This window comes from Indicator indicator, chromosome 1 (genome assembly GCF_027791375.1).
Source record: "Indicator indicator isolate 239-I01 chromosome 1, UM_Iind_1.1, whole genome shotgun sequence".
Lineage (NCBI taxonomy): Eukaryota > Metazoa > Chordata > Aves > Piciformes > Indicatoridae > Indicator > Indicator indicator.
This window is the reverse complement of record NC_072010.1, coordinates 126,737,478-126,757,671: the sequence shown is the minus strand read 5'-3', so window position 1 is coordinate 126,757,671 and position 20,194 is coordinate 126,737,478. Positions and strand designations below refer to the sequence as shown.

The 20,194-nt window shown below is 40.6% G+C and overlaps 1 protein-coding gene across 1 annotated transcript in view; it reads left to right on the top strand.

The window, feature by feature from the left end:
- POLA1 (DNA polymerase alpha 1, catalytic subunit) overlaps positions 1-20,194 on the top strand; it is a 229,094-nt gene that overhangs the window by 159,479 nt on the left and 49,421 nt on the right. The window contains exon 35 of the mRNA XM_054396054.1: positions 19,794-19,890. Coding sequence (XP_054252029.1) covers positions 19,794-19,890 — 97 coding nt within the window. The remainder of the gene's footprint in view (positions 1-19,793; positions 19,891-20,194) is intronic.

Genomic DNA, 20,194 nt, shown 5'->3' with positions numbered 1-20,194 from the left:
TGGTAATGGTAACAAAGTTCATCATGTGTGAGACAGGGTTTTTTCAGCCTTATTTTTACTTCATGGAAAACTTTTGATTAGGTTATGCTAAGACAGTTATGGTACCACATGAAACCTTAAGCATAATTTGACCTGAAGAATGAGTTATCTCATAATCACCTGGTGCTGGACAAAACTGAAATGTTCATGTTCTGTCTCATAAACCTTAAACTGCACTTTTTGAGACTTTGCACAACCCTGCAAGAATTACTTTCAAGTTTTTTGATAGCCCTGTGATGAGATACTTAGGGAAAAATGCTGTTCTGCTCCATAAGTTATCTCATGTAGAATATGAAAGTTTGTGGTTTGTGATCTGGATGGATTGACAGAAGTTAAACTTCCTGCCTGAAGAGGCAGATATGCATTTGGTGATTCTGTTTTTGTGATCGGGATGATTGGTTGAATGTCATGCTTCTGAATACTCAAGTAGCAGTAAAGGGGAAGAATACTTTGCAGTACTTCCACATGGGTGATAAAATGTTGCCATTTTCTCAGATTTTTGTTTATTGTTCATCAATTCTCTAATCCTGCTGGCTGGATTTTTGCATGGGTGATCTTGTTAAGACAACTCAGAGGTTCCAGTTAGTGCATAATATAGAGAAGTGCTGCATGATAAGGACGAGAAGGGTAGTGTGCTCTTCCCCTTGCTGCAAACCACTCAAAAAGCCTCACCTAACAAAGCAGACTATTGGCATGATAATAAACAGTGTGAGGTTTGGCTGCTTTCCTAACCTAATTTATGTCTTCCAGTCAGCTTTCAGTTTCGTTCTTCTATCAGCCTCATTCTTCATCCCAATTGCAGAAATACATAGAAGCTCCAAACAGTGAGCTAGCTATGAGGAAAATTAATTTGCTGCTTGAGACAGCTCCTCAGGTTAGCTGTATTCTATGTACAAAGTTATTCATTGTTGGTCACACAAATATATTTTCTTTTAAATCCACATCTCCCTCAACTTTTTGTAAAAACAAGTGACTTTGAACTTGTATTGTTCCCTTGTGCTTGTGTAAACCTCAGCAAGAGAACTGACAGTTCTTGACGGAATACATCCAGTGTATCACCTTACAAAAAGTTAGTGATGACCTAACACAGAGTATAATCTTGAAACCATAAGAAGAAATAATGTATTAAAGATTACATCCTCTTTCATCAGACAATTTCTGTTGTAGAGTGCAGCAAAGTTAAAATTGAGTGGGATATATAAATGTGGTGAATAAAAGATGTAAGGTTATAATGAAAACAACCTGAGCCAGCAGTGTGCACTTGGAGCCTGGAAAGCCAATCACATCCTGGGCTGCATCAAGAGAAGCGTAGCCAGCAGGTCAAGGGAGGAGATTCTCCCCCTCTGCTCAGCTCTGGTGAGACCCCACCTGCAGTACTGCATCCAGTTCTGGAGCCTTTATTACAAGAAGGATCTGGATTTGCTGGAAGGTGTCCAGAGAAGGGCCATGAGGATGAGCAGAGGGCTGGAGCTGCTCTCCTATGAGGACAGACTGAGAGAGTTGGGGCTGTTCAGTCTGGAGAAGAGAAGGCTTTGAGGAGACGACCTTGTGGCCTTCCAGTGTCTGAAGGGGGCTACAAGGAAGCTGGGGAGGAACTTTTTAGGATGTCAGGTAGCGATAGGATTAGGGGGAATGGAGCAGAACTAGAAATGGGTAGATTCAGATTGGATGTGAGGAAGAAGTTCTTCACCATGAGAGTGATGAGACACTGGATCAGGTTACCCAGGGAAGTGGTAGAAGCCTCGCTAGTGAAGATTTTTAAGGCAAGGCTGGATGTGGCTCTGGGCACCTGCTCTAGTGTGAGGTGTCCCTGCCCATGGTAGGGGGGTTGGAACTAGATGATCCTTGAGGTCCCTTCTAACCCTAACAATTCTATGATTCTAAAAGACAACAAGAAGAAAATAAGAAAAATGTGTCTTTTGTAAAAGCTGTAATGAGGGAAATGCTCAGCTTTCCCCAGTGACTGTATTTGGCTGTATTGAACTTGATATTTTTGGACCCTTACTAGAGTCTTGGATTTATCAGGAAGATGAAAAACTGTAGTTTCCCTGTGAAGAGCAGCAGGCAAATTGTGTTCTCTCTGAAGTAATCACTTGGCAGCCTTTGCTTCAGATGCACTCTTGGCCACCTTGACGTGTGTTGTGGTGGTCTTTACATGAACAGGCTTGTATTTGTGGGTCAGGGTTATCATACCTGTGGAAATCAGCTGCCCTGCTATGCAAAATTGGAAAGCACTTTTTAATTATATAAGATTTAAGAATAACAATGTTACAATTCTAATTTTTTAAGGAGTTACAAGATTATAAAACAATAACAATGATTACTGACATTAAATTTTGCAGTAAGAGCATTTCATTACTGTGCTCTTGTCATCGTGTCTAGCTTATAAAGACAGCTTTAAACTTAAGGAGGGCAGATTTAGACTGGATATTAGGAAGGAATTCTTCATAGTGAGGGTGGGAGGACACTGAGACAGGTTGCTCAGGGAGATCATGGATGCTGCCTCCCTGGAAGTGTTAAGGGCCAGGTTGGATGAGGCGTTGAGCAACCTGGTCTAGTGGAAGGCGTCCCTGCCCATGGCAGGAGGGTTGGAATTAGATGATCTGCAAGGTGCCTTCCAACTGAACCATTCTATGAATCTATGAATTCTAGCCCTTGAGGTTCTAGTATTTAGAACCCTTTTTTTCCCCTATTTTTTTAATAGATGATGCCTAAATATCAAGTGCCTTACTGCTTTAATGGATTTTGTTAAAACTCAACACTGTTTGAAGATGCTTTAGCTTTACACAAGAGGAGATGAAGTTAACAGAAAACGTAAGGATTCACCTAATGGTATGCAGCTCTTTGCAGAAATGGAGGTGGAAATCAGGTCTACTCTGTCCTTTTCTAACGCTTGAATACCAGCAGTTCTGTTAGAGAATGGAACTACGGTCAGGTTTTGTCAGTTTTGTGTGTACCATTTTATGTTTTAACCCAGGTTCAGCAGAGTTCTTGGCATCCAGGGCTTCACCAAATATATCTGGTTGGAAGATCATCCAGTCCAACCTTCAACCTGGCACTGAAGAGTCAACACTAAACCATGTCCCTAAGCACCAGCTCCACACACTGCTTGAACACCCCCAGGGATGGTGACTTCACCACAGCCCTAGGCAGACCATTCCAATGTTTGACAACCCTTGCAATGAAGAAATATTTCCTAATATCCAGCCTGACCCTCCCCTTGCATAGCTTGTGACCATTTCCTCTGATCCTGTCACTTGTCATCAAGAAGAGGCTGCCCCCTCCTCACTCCAACCTCCCTTCAGGTAGTTGTAGAGAGTGATGAGGTCTCCCTTCAGCCTCCTCTTCTCCAAACTGAACAACCCCAGCTCCCTCAGACACTCTCCATAGGCTATGTGCTCCAGGCCCTTCACAAGCCTCTCATCTGTCAGAGCCATAACTTGCCTGAGTATACTCTCCATGATGGAAGAATATTCTAGTCACCATGCTGCTTACTTTGTATTTGCAACTCTTTCATAGCTAATTATTGCCTAGGTTGCTACTGTGGTTCAGCACCTTTTGCAAGAAACCTATGATTTTTGTTTAAACCCAGTACTTCTTTCAGCATTGTGTAAAAATAATCACTTTGAGAGGGTTTCCCATTACAGAAATCACTTATTGTTTGTCATTAGTCTCTTTCAGTGTGGCAACATTAAGATTCAGTCTGTTGAAGACAGTTGTTTAAGGCAGCTTGTATTGTTGAAAATACAAGGAGGGTTTTAAGAGTTTGCAAACAAACAGTTCTCTTCCGGTGGGGATGCCTTGCTTGGAAAGAACCATTCTTCATATATTTTGTTTAACATTTATTTCTTGGGTCTTCATCTAAATGTGGTTAGAGTAACAGGCAGTGCAAAGAAGAATTTTAATAGCATCCTGATAGTTTCATTTGTGTGACGATAACTCAGTAATAATCAGAGTGACAGAATCACAGAATGTTAGGGATTGGAAGGGACCTCAAAAGATCATCCAGTCCAACCCCCCTGCTAGAGCAGGAGCACCTAGGGTAGTCTGCACAGGAACACATCCAGGTGGAAGTCTCCAGAGAAAGAGACTCCACAATCTCTCTGGGCAGCCTGTTTCAGGGCTCTGGCACCCTCACAGTGGAAAAGTTTTTCCTTATGTTCACATGGAACCTCCTCTGCTCCAGCTTGCACCCATTGCCCCTTGTCCTGTCATTGGCCATCCCTGAGCAGAGCCTGGCTCCATGCTCCCGACACATCTTACAAACACTTACAGTCTCCTCTTCCAAGCTAAAGAGCCCCAGCTCCCTCAGCTTTTTGCTCATAAGTGATACGTTTCACTCGCTTCATCATTTTTGTGGCTCTGCGCTGGACTCTCTCAAGCAGTTCCCTGAGGTCCTTCTTGAACTGAGGAGCCCAAAACTGGACACAGTATTCCAGATGTGGCCTCCCTAGGGCAGAGCAGGTGGAGAGGAAAACCTCTCTCGACCTGCTAACCACAGCTCTTATAATGCACCCCAGGATGCCGTTTGCCTTCTTGGGCACAAGGGCACATTGCTGGCTCGTGGTCATCCTTCTGTCCACCAGGACTCCCAGGTCCCTCTCCTGTGCGCTGTTCTCCAACAGGTGAGTCCCAGCCTATACTGGTCCATGATGCTGTTCTTTCCCAGTTGCAAGACTCTACACTTGCCCTTGTATTTATATAGTAGCCTGGACTCCTTGACTTGTGAGAAAAAAGGAGAGACCATTCACATAATAAGCAGGGAGACTGGGAATATGCCAGCTGCACTCTTGTGTTCCATCCCCACCCCGCATCAATTCACCTGTTGATCGTTTCTAGAGCTGTGATTATCACACAGAGCATTGTTAACATTAATGAATAAAAAGGTGTAAAGTTCTACTGCTCCTATTATGAAGGTCTAGTTATGGTAAATCATGGTGTTGGGCATTTCTGGTTTTCTGGGTTTTTTTCAGCTGTGTTACGTGGGAAGCAGATGTGGAACGTAACAAGTAGTCCCTCCTATCCTTCCAAGAAACAATAAGCCATGACAATAAAAGGAGTGTATAGATTACAGTTATTAATGAGCTACAGAGCTGTCTCTGTCACAACCATTAAATTCATTACAATTTAGTTGCATGTTTTGGAGTTTCACATGAAAATGAATAGGTGATTTACATCATTCACATCATGTTATTAGAGGATAATTTTTTAATTGGCAAGCCTGTTTATTTTTTCATGTGTAACTAAGTTGCTTCAGTAGCTCTGACATTACTTGTTCAAACAATTTGTGAAGCTTTTGAGAATCTTCAGAGTAACCCTCCAGATTGTCTTACACTTTTTTCCTGAACTTTATTCAGCACCTCTTGAATGAAAGTTAAGTGGCTGGGAGGAAGGGGATGGTATTTGACCTTCAATTTTTCTTCTGGAAGGTCCACACACACTGTTGACCTCACTCATCATGGCAACTGACAATCAAGTTTCTTTCTTTGCCTCTTCTTATGTGGACTAATTTCTTTTTTTTTTTGTGGATAGTCTCTGGGTTGGTCTCATTCTCCCTATTTGGACTTGCCAGTTGAAGGATGCAGGACAGAGTCTCTGTTTGCTTTTTTCACAGCAGTCTATGAAATTGACATCAGTAAGAATCAGTTTTAAACATTCATTGCCTGGTGAAACCTCTGTCACTCAGAAGACTGTTAGATGATTCCAGAGATGCATGTAGAGAAGGTGGCGTTAAAACCTAAAATGCATCAAAATCAGAGAGCGCACTGATGGCAGTGCCACTTTAGGTACTGAAGAGTCCATTTTAAGTTACAGAGAAGGAGGCTGAAAATAGCTTATGTTTTGCCCAGAGAGGAAGGCATGTGGGGATAAATCATGGATCACATTGGCTGTTTGTGGACGGAGCAGATGGCAGCAGAACAGACTATTGGAGTTGTGTCTGGTACCTAAAGTGCTACCATTGATTTCAACCTTAGGGTAGTAGATTAAGTTATATGTCACGGAGATGTGCCTTTGTACACAACTATCTTAATATTACAGTGCCACCAGCAGAAAAGATGCTCTCTGTTTTGTCATCTGCATAGCATGGATTTTCTTTAGCATCCAATAGCCATTCTGTTAAAGTCTGAGAGAGATGCTTCAGTGGCATGAGATTAAGACTTGCATTAATAAAGCAAACCATTTGCACTCTTACAGATAGATAGGTGCTACTATAACTAAGATTTCACCTCAACCTGAGAAGAAAGTTCTTTACAGTGAGGGTGACAGAGCACTGCAACAGGCTGCCCAGGGGGGTTGTGGAGTCTCCTCTGGAGACTTCCCAAACCCACCTGAATGCATTCCTGTGCAGACTACCCTAAGTGATCCTGCTCTGGCAGGGGGGTTGGACTCAATGATCTCTTGAGGTCCCTTCCAACCTCTAATGTACTGTGATACTATGATACTGTGGTAACCTGCTGGGGACAGTTCATCTAACCAGAGCAGAGGAAGAAGCATCTTAGAATCACAGAATCATAAAATCAGTCAGGGTTGGAAGGGACCACAAGGATCATCTAGTTCCAGCCCCCCTGCCATGGGTAGGGACACCTCACACTAGATCAGGCTGGCTAGAGCCCCATCCATCTTATTTAACAGAGGAGTCACCTGCATACACCCTAGCTCCGGAGTTAACTTAAGCAAGTTAAATAAACTGTATTGGAAATCTGATTGCCCTTCCATCTGGAGCAGTAATCTTGCATAGTCTGAGAAATTTCAGGAATTGCTTGGTTACATTGTTGGTACCACGGAGCTGGACACTTCTGGACACTTCTAACACTTCTGATCTTCTAAATAGTAAAATGTTTCAAGGTGCATGATGAATAGGTGAAGCATTTTAATATCTCAGCTTAGATTTTTTATTGCCTTTTTAAAAAATCAAAATGAATGAGAAGAAACATTGGCTCACAAGTCCTTCAGAATTTACTGAAGTGCCAAATGTGCTTCAGGAAAAATAATGTCCTCTGCAGTGTATTTCGTGCTTCAGATTATTGAACTACGTGCACATTGTTTGCTAATAGTATGAGAAACCAGGATTTTAATGTTTTTCACATATATGCTTTTACATCTAAAACATATTTAGCTAAGCTTATTCACTTGTGTATTTTGCCTCTTTGTAGTGCTGTTTATTTACTAACAAACCATTTTTTAAATGCTGTACTTGTGCTTGTTGAATGATAATTAAGATTCAGTTAAAAAAAAAAAGACTTTCACAAATATGAGTAAATATTTTTGCAGAAAAGAAATGCAATGTTATCCATTTCTTAACAAAATCTTAATTAAAAAAAATGTCTAAGCCAAGTTACTTCCAAAGATTGCACTTCTGTAGTGGATACTTCTTGGTAGCTGACAAGAGCTGCCTTCCTGAAGGGATCCTACAGGAAGGTTGGAGAGGGACTTCTCATAAGGGAGTCCAGCAATAGGACAAGGGGGAATGGTTTGAAGCTGAGGGAGAGTAGGTTTAGAATGGATCTTACAAAGAAGTTCTTTGGTAAGAGGGTGGTGAGACTCTGGAATAGGTTGCCCAGGGAGGCTGTGGATGCCTCATCCCTGGGGGGTCGTCAAGGTCGGATTGGATGAGGCATGAAGCAGCCAAATGTAGCTGAGAGGTGTCCCTGCCCATGGTGGGGAGGTTGGTGTAGATGATCTCTAAGGTCCCTTCCAGCCTAAGCCATTGTATGACTTGCATTCTGTGAGGAGAGGTTCTTCACGAATAAGGGAAGAGGTTTTGTGTGCAGATCTCAACTGTACAGAGTCCTAATTTTTTGATTCTTTTAATTGTAGTAACACATCTTTTTGTAAGGTAACTTTCCTGGATATTTACAAGGAACATCATGATCTAATATTTTTTTATGGAAGGACATGAAATTGCTTAAAAGGTAAATTAGTTCTGTTGGGTGATGAGAATGCATGTGCTGATTTTGTCTGTTTTGAATGACCAGGTGACCTGTAGTTAACTACTGTGAGTGCTTTTCATTCCATGAGCCAATCCATCAGTTCTCTAGAATGAGACACGGTTCTGTAACATTTGAAATAGATGAGGAATACTTGGCTGATGTATTTCATTTCCAGAGCAGAGTGACAGCTTTGCTTTACAGAGGTGGTTTTCAATTTCAGTTTTGTTTCACCAAGCCTTTTCTGTTAATTACTTTTTTACCCTAGATTGCCAATGGTTCAGGTAATTACAGGAATCCAGAAATGAGTGAGTCACTTAGGAAAGTGCTTAAAAAAACAAACAAACATAAACATGATGTTATTTATTTTTTATTTTATTTGTCTTGCACACTGAGGAGAGGATATATGTTAGGAGCCTAACTATATGCTGTTTACTTCTAGCAGAAATTTCTTTGAAGCATGCAAATACTCTTGACCAAGAGGTTCTCAAGGTACAGCTGATTTGGGATCAGCTGGGACCATGCTGGTGGCAGAGGGGTTGGACTCCATGATCTCTGGAGGTCCCTTCCAATCCCTAATATTGTGTGGTTCTCTGGAGTAATGCTCAATGCATTTGAGTAGATACAATTTTGTGGGTTTGCTTGTGTGTGCTGCTGGGTGAGTCCAGTTACAGCATGATGTTTGTCTTTCATCAGCTGTCCAGTAATTCTCATTTATTTGGTCTGCTGATGTGAAAAACCTCAGCTATTAACCTTTCTGCTGTAGATGATGGTTCTGAGGATTTTTGTACAATCCCCATCCTCAAGTACCTCACTGTAGGATGGATCTTCAGACTGGTCAGCCTGCAGATTCCTCAGTTACACAATGATACTGCTTTCGGAGGCAGAAGGTGAGAGCTCTAGAGACTCAACAGATCTATGAGGCACATTACAGATGTAATTTTTAAAAACATATTCTGTTCGTCTGATTTAGAATTCAAAGTCTTGAATTATTTAGATAAAAGCCAGTCTTGTACCTTTTCCTCCTATTGCACTGTCAGTACCCCAGTATCAACTATCCTCTGACCAGAAATCTGAGATTGCAAGTGCTTGGATGCATATAAGCCAGTTGTTATCACAGAATGTTAGGGGTTGGAAAGGACCTTGAAAGATCATCTAGTCCAACCCCCCCTGCCAGAGCACGATCACCTAGAGTAGTTCACACAGAAACACATCCAGGTGGGTTTGGAATGTCTCCAGAGAAGGAGACTAATGCCTCCCCACACACACACACACACACACACACTTCCTTCTTTCCCTTAGCTTTTGTATCTGAGCTGATGCCATATGGTGCGGAAGACATCTTTGGTCAGTTTGGGTCAGCTGGCCCAGCTGTGTGTCTCCCCAGGATACTGCTCATCCTTCAGCCTGCTGTTGGAAGAGCCCAGCCTTGGTGCTGTGCAAGCGCTGCTCAGCAGCAGCCAAAACTTTGCTTTGTTATCCACACCCTTCCAGCTAGCACCGCAAAACACAACACTATGAAAGATGCTGTGGGGAAAACTAACTCCCTCTCAGCCAAGCCAAATACAATGTATTTCCAAGAAAGAGGAACAGGGTTTATTCCAGGTCACTGCTTATCCTGTCATCTTTAAGTAGAGGTGACCCACCACCATTAGTGGTCCAACAGCATCATCCTTCCAGTTCTCTGGAGCTCTAGAAGTACTGCCTGGTTTACTGCTGCTTGCTGCCCATCTTGTATCTGTGTGCAGCATGCCTTGAGGAGTCATCTTCTGAATCCACAAAGCAGAACAGTTTCAGCTTGGGAAGTGCCACTGGTCTCAATCTACTGCTGGAAGATTGTATAGACTGCACACATTTTCCCCTCGTGTCTCTTATGTTCAGCTTGGGACTCTCTCCAGTTTTAAATAATTTCATTCAGCTTCTTTGTTCTGGCCAGAGATATTTTGCTTGTCAAATTTCCATCCTTTTCTCTTTTGCCATATTCATGCCTCCTAAATGTTGTCAATAGCCAACTACTAAGCATTTCTTAATGCTTAGTAATAGTATTGATAGGATCCAGCCTGGAGGTATTCTGTAAACTCCCTCATTCAGCCCTATGAGGAGAGGCTGAGGGAGCTGGGGTTGTTTAGCCTGGAGAAGAGGAGGCTCAGGGGAGACCTCATTGCTGTCTGCAACTACCTGAAGGGAGGCTGTAGCCAGGTGGGGGGTTGGTCTCTTCTCCCAGGCAACAGCAACAGAACAAGAGGACACAGTCTCAAGCTGCACCAGGGGAGGTTTAGGCTGGGTGGTAGGAAAAAATTCTTCACAGAAAGAATGATTGGCTAGTGGAGTAGACTGCCCAGGGAGGTGGTGGAGTCACTGTCCCTGGAAGTGTTTAAAAAAAAGACTGGATGAGGCACTTAGTGCCATGGGTTAGTTGATCAGATGGTGTTGGGTGATTGGTTGGACTTGAGGATCTTGAAGGTCTTTTCCAACCTGGTTAATTCTGTAATTCTGTGTGCCTTGTCAGTAGGTGCCATCATCTGTTCTTCACATAGTTCCTCACTCATTTTTTCTGTTCTTTTGCTAGCATTGCAGTCCAGACTTGGTTTTTATAATTAGATCTTCTGTAATGCTCTCACTAACTGCCAGTCAGGACTTAAACCAGCAGAAGTTTTTGTCATTTCAGTTACTTAGTGCGAAAAAAAATTAATCTCATAGTGTATAAGAATATCCGTTCTGCTGTGCTGTTGGTTGGGGTTTTTTCATAGAATCACAGAATCAGTCAGGATTGGAAGGGACCACAAGGATCATCCAGTTCCAACCCCCTGCCATTGGCAAGGACACCTCACACTAGATCAAGCTGGCCAGAGCCTCATCCAGCCTGGCTGCAAACACCTCCAGGGACCTCAACCACCTCCTTGGACAACCCATTCCAGGCTCTCACCACTCTCATGGGGAAGAACTTCTTCCTCACATCCAGTCTGAATCTACCCACTTCTAGTTGTGCTCCATTCCCCCTAGTCCTATCACTACCTGGTATCCTAAAAAGTCCCTCCCCAGCTTTCTTGTAGGCCCCTTCAGATACTGGAAGGCCACAATGAGGTCACCTCAGAGCCTTCTCTTCTCCAGACTGAACAGCCCCAACTCTCTCAGTCTGTCCTCACAGGAGAGGAGCTCCAGCCCTCTGATCATCCTGGTGGCCCTTCTCTGGACACCTTCCAGCATGTCCATATCCCTCTTGTAATAGGGACTCCAGAACTGGATGCAGTACTGCAGGTGAGGTCTCACCAGAGCAGAGTAGAAGGGGAGAATCACCTCCCTTGACCTGCTGGCCACACTTCTCCTTCTCCCACACTTCTCTTTCTCCACACTTTTCCCCCCAGTCGACCCCTGCATGTATATGGAAGAACCTCTTTTGTCATACAATCTATGTTAACATATATAATACTAGGGGAAATACCTATATCCTGTCACATCTGTTTCAGTTTTCTTTGACTTCTTTAACAGGCTCTGTGAGTCATAATTACTTTTTAAAAAGCCAGTATTGGTTGAGGGAGTGGACAGTTTGGAGAGTTAAGAAGGGAACTGCACACACGCCCCCATCCCTTTTAGTTTAGAAGCAATGCTGCTGTCAGGAAAGATGGTGCCCAACCATCTCATGTTTTTAATGGAATTGGGTGTAAGTTTTCAAAACCTGATTGCACACTAAAGCATAAAGGCTGCAATTTAGATGCAGTTTTATTTCACCGTTTTTGTTTTATGTGAAGTAGTTATTTTAGCTGCACAGATTATTTCAGCCTATTCAACACAGACCAGCACTGTGTTTTAACTAGGTTCTGTGATGCACAAGACCAAGCTTCTGCATATATCAGCAGTGGTGTGAGGTGAGGGTTAGGCACATGATCCAAGGGCTGGAACGCCTCTGCTATGGGGAGAGGCTGAAGGGAGCTGGGGTTGTTCAGCCTAGAGAAGAGAAGACTTGGAGGGGACCTTAGAGCTGCCTTCCAGTACCTGAAGGGATCCTACAGGAAGGCTGCAGAGGGACTTTTCATAACAGTGTCTAGAGACAGGACAAGGGGGAATGGTTTTAAGCTGAGGAAGAGTGGGTTTAGACTGGATCCTAGGAAGAACTTCCTAGGTGGTGGGACTCTGGAATAGGTTGCCCAAGGAGGCTGTGGATGCCTTCTCCTTGGGGAGTGTTCAGGGCCAGGTTGGATCAGTCCTTGAGCAGCCAAGTCTAGTTGAGAGGCATGCCTGCCCATGGTGAGGAGGTTGGAGGATCTCTAAGATCCCTTCCAACCTACGCCATTCTATGATTCCATGATTGTGAGTACTTAGTAAAACATTAATTCACACTTCACAAGCTCCTTGCCTGCAGGAGTGTCTGCCTTCAGACTCTGGTGGTGAAAAGGAGCTGCATGAACCTGGTGCGACACAACTGCTCTGGTCTTACAAAAAATTCAGTTTTACACTTCAGTTTATTGCCTTGAAACCATTGTAGCATGGGTAGTATTTGGATATACAAACATCCAGAGAGCTGAGCTATGCCCTCTTTTTGAAAACAGAAATTGCTGCACATAAGAGACACGAGGGGAAAATGTGTACAGTCTATACAATCTTCCAGCAGTAGATTGAGACCAGTGGCACTTCCCCGAAAAAATAAATTACCCGAAATTTGCAGCACATTCATATTCAATTTCATCACAGCAGATGCTCATTAGTATGTTGTTATTAATTGGTATTCACTTTAGGTTTTGTTTAAAATGAAGATAATAATTAGGTTTTAATTACTGCATCTTTGTAAGGGGGCTGGGGGGAGGGGAGGAAATGCCTCTCAAAGCACTGAAGTATTTCCTGTGCGCTTCGCTCTGTTACGTCTAAGCCTTGAAAGAGTCTCTGAGACACGTTTTTCTGCCAAGAGACTTCTTTTCCATTTCCTTTTTCTTTCCTGCTTTTAAACTATTAAGAATTAGTTCTAAAGGATTTATTTGATGGACATACTGAATCATATCATAGTAGTAAGAGCCACTGTTCTTTCTAATCAAATTACCAAAAAGGCTTTTCACAAAAGTAACTCTCTCAAGCAGCTGATTAATGAAGTGGTGCCACTGTTTTGTATTATAATTAATTGAAGTAATAGAAATAATTCAGTAGCCTGTGGAAATTATCTGCTTTGCAAGGCAATCTAATAGAGTTAGCAAACTAGAAGGGTGAGTTTTTCTTGGGTTTTTAATTTCTTCTTGCCTTTGTCAGCTGTAAAACCATAGGTGAGAGAATGAAAAAGAGTAAATTATAAAGAACACAAACTGGCAACATCACAGAGAGGATCTGAAGAAATCAGGGAGAGTCTGGTAGAGAAGAAAGCAAAAGGACAGAAGATTTAAAGTGTCATGAGTGTGGTAGGACTATAGAGAAGTATAGGAATTTGAGAGATGTGAAAGAGTAAATAAAAGACTTCTTCCCACTGTATAGTAAGATGAGTAATCTAAGAAGCATTAGCACTAATCACCACATCTTACTTTGGTTAATACAGGAATTCACAATGGTTCAAAAAAAGAAAATAGATAGGGGCACTTTAGGACATGGCTTAATGGCCATGGTGGTGTAGGGTTGATGGTTGGATTCAGTGAACTCCAAGGTCTTTTCCAAATGAGATGTTTCTATGATTCAGTTTCCCAGCCTGTTCAAATGTGCACTTTCAAGATATGGGGAGGTTTTACATGCTGCTTGAAAGGTGTTTAATAGAACAGCACTCTACCTAGGTAAGCAAAATACCAGAACTAAAACCATTAGCTCAGTCTTCTGCTCCCTTGCTGTTGTGAATTTCCATCAGGTTTTCCTTCTATCTTTCTGTTTTCCCTTTCCTCAGACCCTTCTCACCCAGATTCTCCAGGCCACCATGCTGCCCATGGGTACTGACAGGATTTTAAAAGTTGGTGTGTTAGCCACTCGGGCACCCTGTTAATAGGGTGGAGGAGAATGAGGCATCTCAACTGAAGTTCCTTGAGATGTGATCTAAACCAGCCAGCATCGAGGGCACAGGCTTGTAATTTTAACACCTAAATGCAGTTACCACTAACCTTTCTTCCATAAGAGGAAAGCTGGTGATGGTGCATCTTAAGTCCTCAGGCACTGTCTTCAGGGTAGGAAGATTCTCACCAATGGTTAAATCCTTCCAGATCCCCTTACTTTCAGACAGTTGAACTTTGGCATTTCTAAAAATGAGGAGAAAAGGTGGACACTGGCAATTTTTCCACCTTCCCTGTGTAAAATTAAGGAAACCAAGTTCAGTTCTCTGTTCCTACAAGAAGGGTTACAAACCTATGTCTCCTTTTTCTGGAAAAATCCTCTGCTCGTGGGCTGTGCTGTTATACAGAGAGGGAGTCAAGACCATTCTTCATTTGAAATTTCCCTTTGGTGTGGAAAAAACACCTTCGTGAGCGTGGAATGAGCACACAAGGGGGTCTTGCTCCAGAGCTGGTTTTAGGCATTTGTGAGACAGAAGAAGAAATGGTGCTGCCCTTAGTCCAGTGTCTTGTTCAAACTTCAGTAGCTCTAGGGACCGTACCCACACTAAGCAGTCAAGAAGGGTGGACTTGGGCATGTGTGGAAGCACAGCTGACCTTCAGGAACTCCAGAAATACAAATGAGTGGCATCTGTGAGGTCTCCTTTCCTAGAGTCTGCCCTAGTGAGCAAAACTAGGACTCTAGTTTTGTACTTAGTCATGGGAAAATTTGCTTTTCCAGTGTTCTTAATTTACCTGTTTTGTTCAGAAGACACCATCAGTTTCCTGTTACATAACCTGCATTAACTTAAATTCTTCCTGGAAAGGTAGGTTGGAGATTTGTAATTGGCCTCCTGATGCTACAGGAAACAATTCTGAAACTGTATTAAACTTAGATTTCCTCAAATTAATATTTCATTGGCCAAGTACAATGATTTTTTTTTTTCATTACAGCTGTTATTTTTGTATTAGAAATTTAATTTTTCTGTCAAAGGAGTGAATAACTCTGCTGAATACAAACTATATACCTTTGGTACCTTCATCTATTTTTTTTTTTCCTCTCCTGTGTTAAATGTTTGGTTGCATGGAAATAACAAAGTATTCTTTCCATGAATGGAAGCTGTCAAAGAAGCAGACTTGCCTGCTGAAGTCAATTCTTAATGAAATCGAGAAATAGATCATCATGGAACAAATCAAAACATCAGAATAGAGTTTTATTTTTGTGTCCTCACCACTCAGTCTTTCATGGGAAGAAAGAATGCATAAATGCTACAAATTTAGCTCAAGTTCTTACCATAATGTTGGGGGTGTCAGGCTTTCTTTACACCCAAAAAAAAACCCCCACCACCATTAAAAGTCAAATATTATTTGAGTTTGAACTTTTAGGGATTGGGCTCTTTTTAAACCTACAGGTTATCAGAAAATAAAGAAATAGAAAAAGTGGTGACATAGGTAATTCCTAAAGTCTTTCTGTATTTCATGGACCTCTTCCTCGGATTCATAAGTGTGCCATTATATTTATTAACTTTACTGCATGAAAAGTCTTCAAAAACCCTTTTGTTTTCCAGCAGTTACTAACTGTAAGATGTGACAGGAAGCTAAAAGGAAGGAGTTACTAGCACATTATCAGTAAAATATATATGCATATAATTTATATATGTATATATAATTATACATATATATAATACATATATATAAATATTTTTTTAATATGTATACCAAAATTTGCTTTCTTTACACAAAAAAAACCTCGGCATTAACAGTCAATTATTTGAGTTTGAACTTTCAGGGATGGGGCTCTTTTCCCTTATTTAAACCTAGAGGTTATCAGAAAACAAGGAAATAGAAGAAGTGGTGATATATGTAATTCCTAAAGTCTTCAATTTAGTGGACCTCTTCCTTGGATTCAGAAGTATGCCATTATATTTATTAAACTTCACTGCATGAAAAGTCTTTAAAAAAAAACTTTTGTTTTCCAGCAGTTACTAATTGTAAGATGTGAAAGGGAAGGAGTTACTAACAGATTATCAGTAATGTTTGGGGGTTTTTTAACATATATATTTTTTTATTTATATATGTGTGTGTGTATATATATATTTACTTACATGTATATCTACTTATATTTACTTACATATGTATCTACTTACATTTACTTACATGTATATCTACTTACATTTACTTACATGTATATCTACTTACATTTACTTACATATATATCTACTTACATTTACTTACATATATGTATCTACTTACATTTACTTACATATGTATCTACTTATATTTACTTACATATATATCTACTTACATTTACTTACATATATATCTACTTACATTTACTTACATATATGTATCTACTTACATTTACTTACATATATATCTACTTACATTTACTTATATATATCTACTTACATTTACTTACATATATGTATCTACTTACATTTACTTACATATGTATCTACTTACATTTACTTACATATGTATCTACTTACATTTACTTACATATATATCTACTTACATTTACTTACATATATATATCTACTTACATTTACTTACATATATGTATCTACTTACATTTACTTACATATGTATCTACTTATATTTACTTACATATATATCTACTTACATTTACTTACATATATATATCTACTTACATTTACTTACATATATGTATCTACTTATATTTACTTACATATACATCTACTTATATTTACTTATATATATCTACTTACATTTACTTACATATGTATCTACTTACATTTACTTACATATGTATCTACTTATATATACTTATTATACTTATATATATACTTATATATATATTTACTTTTATATTTATAGACATATATTTACTTACATATTTCTTTTTTTTATATATATATATACACACACTAAAATTGTGGGGTTTTTTAGATCCCTCTGTCTGTGTGCACATATACATTTTAAATACTGCTTTTTGTTTTGTTTTGTGTTGTTGTGTTTTTTTTTTCCCTTGGTATTTTCTTTATCCATTTAAGCAGTGACTTTCAATTAGCCTGCCTACTAATATCAGGTCACTAAACTCCATAGCTGATGCTTTATTCTTGCGTGTGGGTTGTCATTCGTTTGCTTCAGTTGGTTGGCAAAGGTTGTTGTATATCCATTACCAGCAACACAGCACTTTGCATTTCTGAATTGACAAGCAGCTATATTGACCTAGCGCTTATTATGGGTCAACAGCTGCGTTAACCGACGGAAGGACTGAGGGGCAATTAAAATGAATTGGCAAAAATATATCTTCCTAATTTACTCCAATTTGTTATTTATGCTAACATTGTATGGCTTCTATGGTGACACTAAACAGAATGGACCCAATAATGGCAATTAACATAAAAATATAATGGCTAATCAAATTGACAGCAACTGTTTCTCATCATCTCGACACACAATACATTATCAAAACAAACTATTATGAAGGAGGTAATTTCAGTGTTCTATTCAACCTGCTTCATGTGTGCAGTCAGGGAGATGTGTACCAGCAATTACAGCTGAATCTAAAAAACTAAACAAATAACTTAATCGCTGTCGTCCTCCTTTTTTCTTCTTCAGGAAGCAGTAATCAGGATTTACTAAAAATAACTGGTGTATAATAGTATAATGATGATGCATATCGTAGAATAGCTAATAAGGAATAAAATAAGCTTCTGTGTGTCTTTTTTTTTTTTTAATAGGTTCATATGAAGTGGAAAAAAAGTCCTGTTAAAATACATAAAAAATAACTCAGCGGTAGTAAGAGTTGTCAAATGTCTCAACATGAGTTGCTTAATAGTTATGGATACTTTATAACACGTCAGCAGAGGTGTACAATTAGCTGAATTTAGTAAAAAAGCTTGGCTTGATTGGGTAGAAGAATGAAATGCTGAATTGGAGCAGAATTCCAATAAGCAGAAGTAGTTTACCAGTTGCTCTTCCGCTGCATTTTTAGGGTTGTTCCTTGCAGTATACTGAGTCAGTTTTGTGTTAGTCTAACCATGTTCTTTGCTGGTTTTATAGCTCATCAAGAAAATCGTGAAGAGTTTGCACATACCTACATGTGTACTAAACTTACTTAAATGGATATTACTTCCTCATTTGATGATCATAGAGATACAGAATGGTCCAGGCCAGAAGGGACCTCCAAAGGTCATCCAGTCTGACCTCCCTGCAGTCCTCAGGGATGTCCTCAACTAGACCATGTTGCCCAGGGCCTCATTGAGCCTCACTCTGAATATCTCCAGGGGAGGGGCCTCAGCCACCTCCCTGGGCAACCTGTTGCGTTGTGTTCCACCACCCTCATAGTGCCACCACCCTTTTTCCTGATATCCAATGAAGTTACGGTTTGCTCATTCTTAATGAGGATTTTTGTAATGTGCAGGTCTTCAGGCAATTATTTGCCAATATTTGAACTCTGCTGTCTTAAACAGAAGGGACTGGAATGTGGGCTTGTTGAACAAAGAGTTCAAGAAGGTTAACTTCAAGGAGTGTAATTTTAGCATGGGCAAAATGGATCTCGTGCCTGAGAAACCTTCTAGGGCACAGAATGATGGCAGTGAAGACATGCAGGCATCTACTTTTGGTATTTTTGGACTAGAGGACTAGCATAGAGGTTTGAGGTCACTGACATTCAGAGCATTATATTGAATATCATCTTCCCTGTGCACACACCTGCAGCTTTTTGAATTGTGTGATTACCAACATGCAGTAGCCTTCACAAGGTGATAACATGGCTGTGAAGGTACATATGCACCTGCTCCTATTTGAATGGCATCATGACAGTTTGTGTAACCACAGCTGCATGGGGCTGTGGGTGGAAAGGGAGAGAATACAGCCAAACACCTGTATTCATCAAAACCATACATTCATTCTTTTCCTTTTTTGAGATCATTGCATTGTACAGCATATTAAAGCATGAGAATCACAGAATGGTTTGAGTTGGAAGGGATCTCTAAAGGTCATCTAGTTCAACCCCTCTGCAGTAAGCAGGGACATCTTCAACTAGATCAGATTGCCCAGAGACCTGTTGAGCCTGACCTTGAATATCTGCAGGGATGGGGCCCCAACCACCTCCCCGTGCAACCTGTTCCAGTGTTCCACCACCCTCATGGTAAAGAACTTGTTCATAACATCCAATCTAAATCTACTCTTCTCTCATTTCAAGCCATTGCCCCTTGTCCTATCACTGCAGGCCTTTGTAAACAGTCCCTCTGCAGCCTTCTTGTAGCCCCCTTCAGGTACTGGGAAGCTGCTATTCTCCCCAGAGCCTTCTCTTCTGCAGGCTGAACAACCCCAGCTCCCTCATCCTGTCCTCATAGCAGAAGAGTTCCAGACCCCCAGTCATTTCTGTGGCCCTCCTCTGGACCTGCTCCATCAGGTCCATGTCCTTCTTGTGTTGAGGGCCCCAGAGCAGAGTAGTGACAGAATCACCTCCCTCAATACTGAAGTTATTCCTTTATCCCATCATTCTTAGGGCTTTCATTTTGTTACCAAAGCAGCATTGTGGTACATGCATCGGTAAGAATGGATCAATGCAATTTATCTTTCTGTGTGAGTGGAGAAGTTTAGTATGATTTGTATAAATCCTTGGTATAAATTGTGAGAAGTGTAAAGATATTTTGCAATGTATAATAATAATAATAATAATAATAATAATAATAATAATAATAATAATAATAGTTCCAAAATCTGATGTGAATGGAATGTATCAACTGTTAAGGGTGAAAAGAAAAAAAAAAACCAGAATCACCTTTGGATAGTGGAGTTAGAAATGAGTGCAAGAGACACACTTTTGAGATGGGTTTTTATTTGCTGTCTTCTTATATTGCAGTATTCTGATAAGGCCCTGTACACTCAGCTCTGCTTCTACCGATACATTTTTGATGTGGACTATGCGATGGATAAAGTGATTACTGAAGAGGAGAAAGGTAAGTTTGAACTTTTGATTTATTTACTATAGTTTAACAGCAACTTTGTACTCTTCAAGTCTGACCTACAAGGCTGTAATCTAAATCAGAAAATGGAAGAAAATGTTAATTTAGGAATCCCCTGTAGGAGGAATGTCTTTGTAGAATCACAGAATATACCTGGCTTGAGTCAATCTCCAAGATCCTCCAGTCCAACCTTCGAGCCAGCACTCAAGGGTCAACACTAAACTGTGTTCCTATGCACCAGGTCCACACACCACTTGAACACCCCCAGGGATGGTGACTCCACCACTGCCCTGGGCAG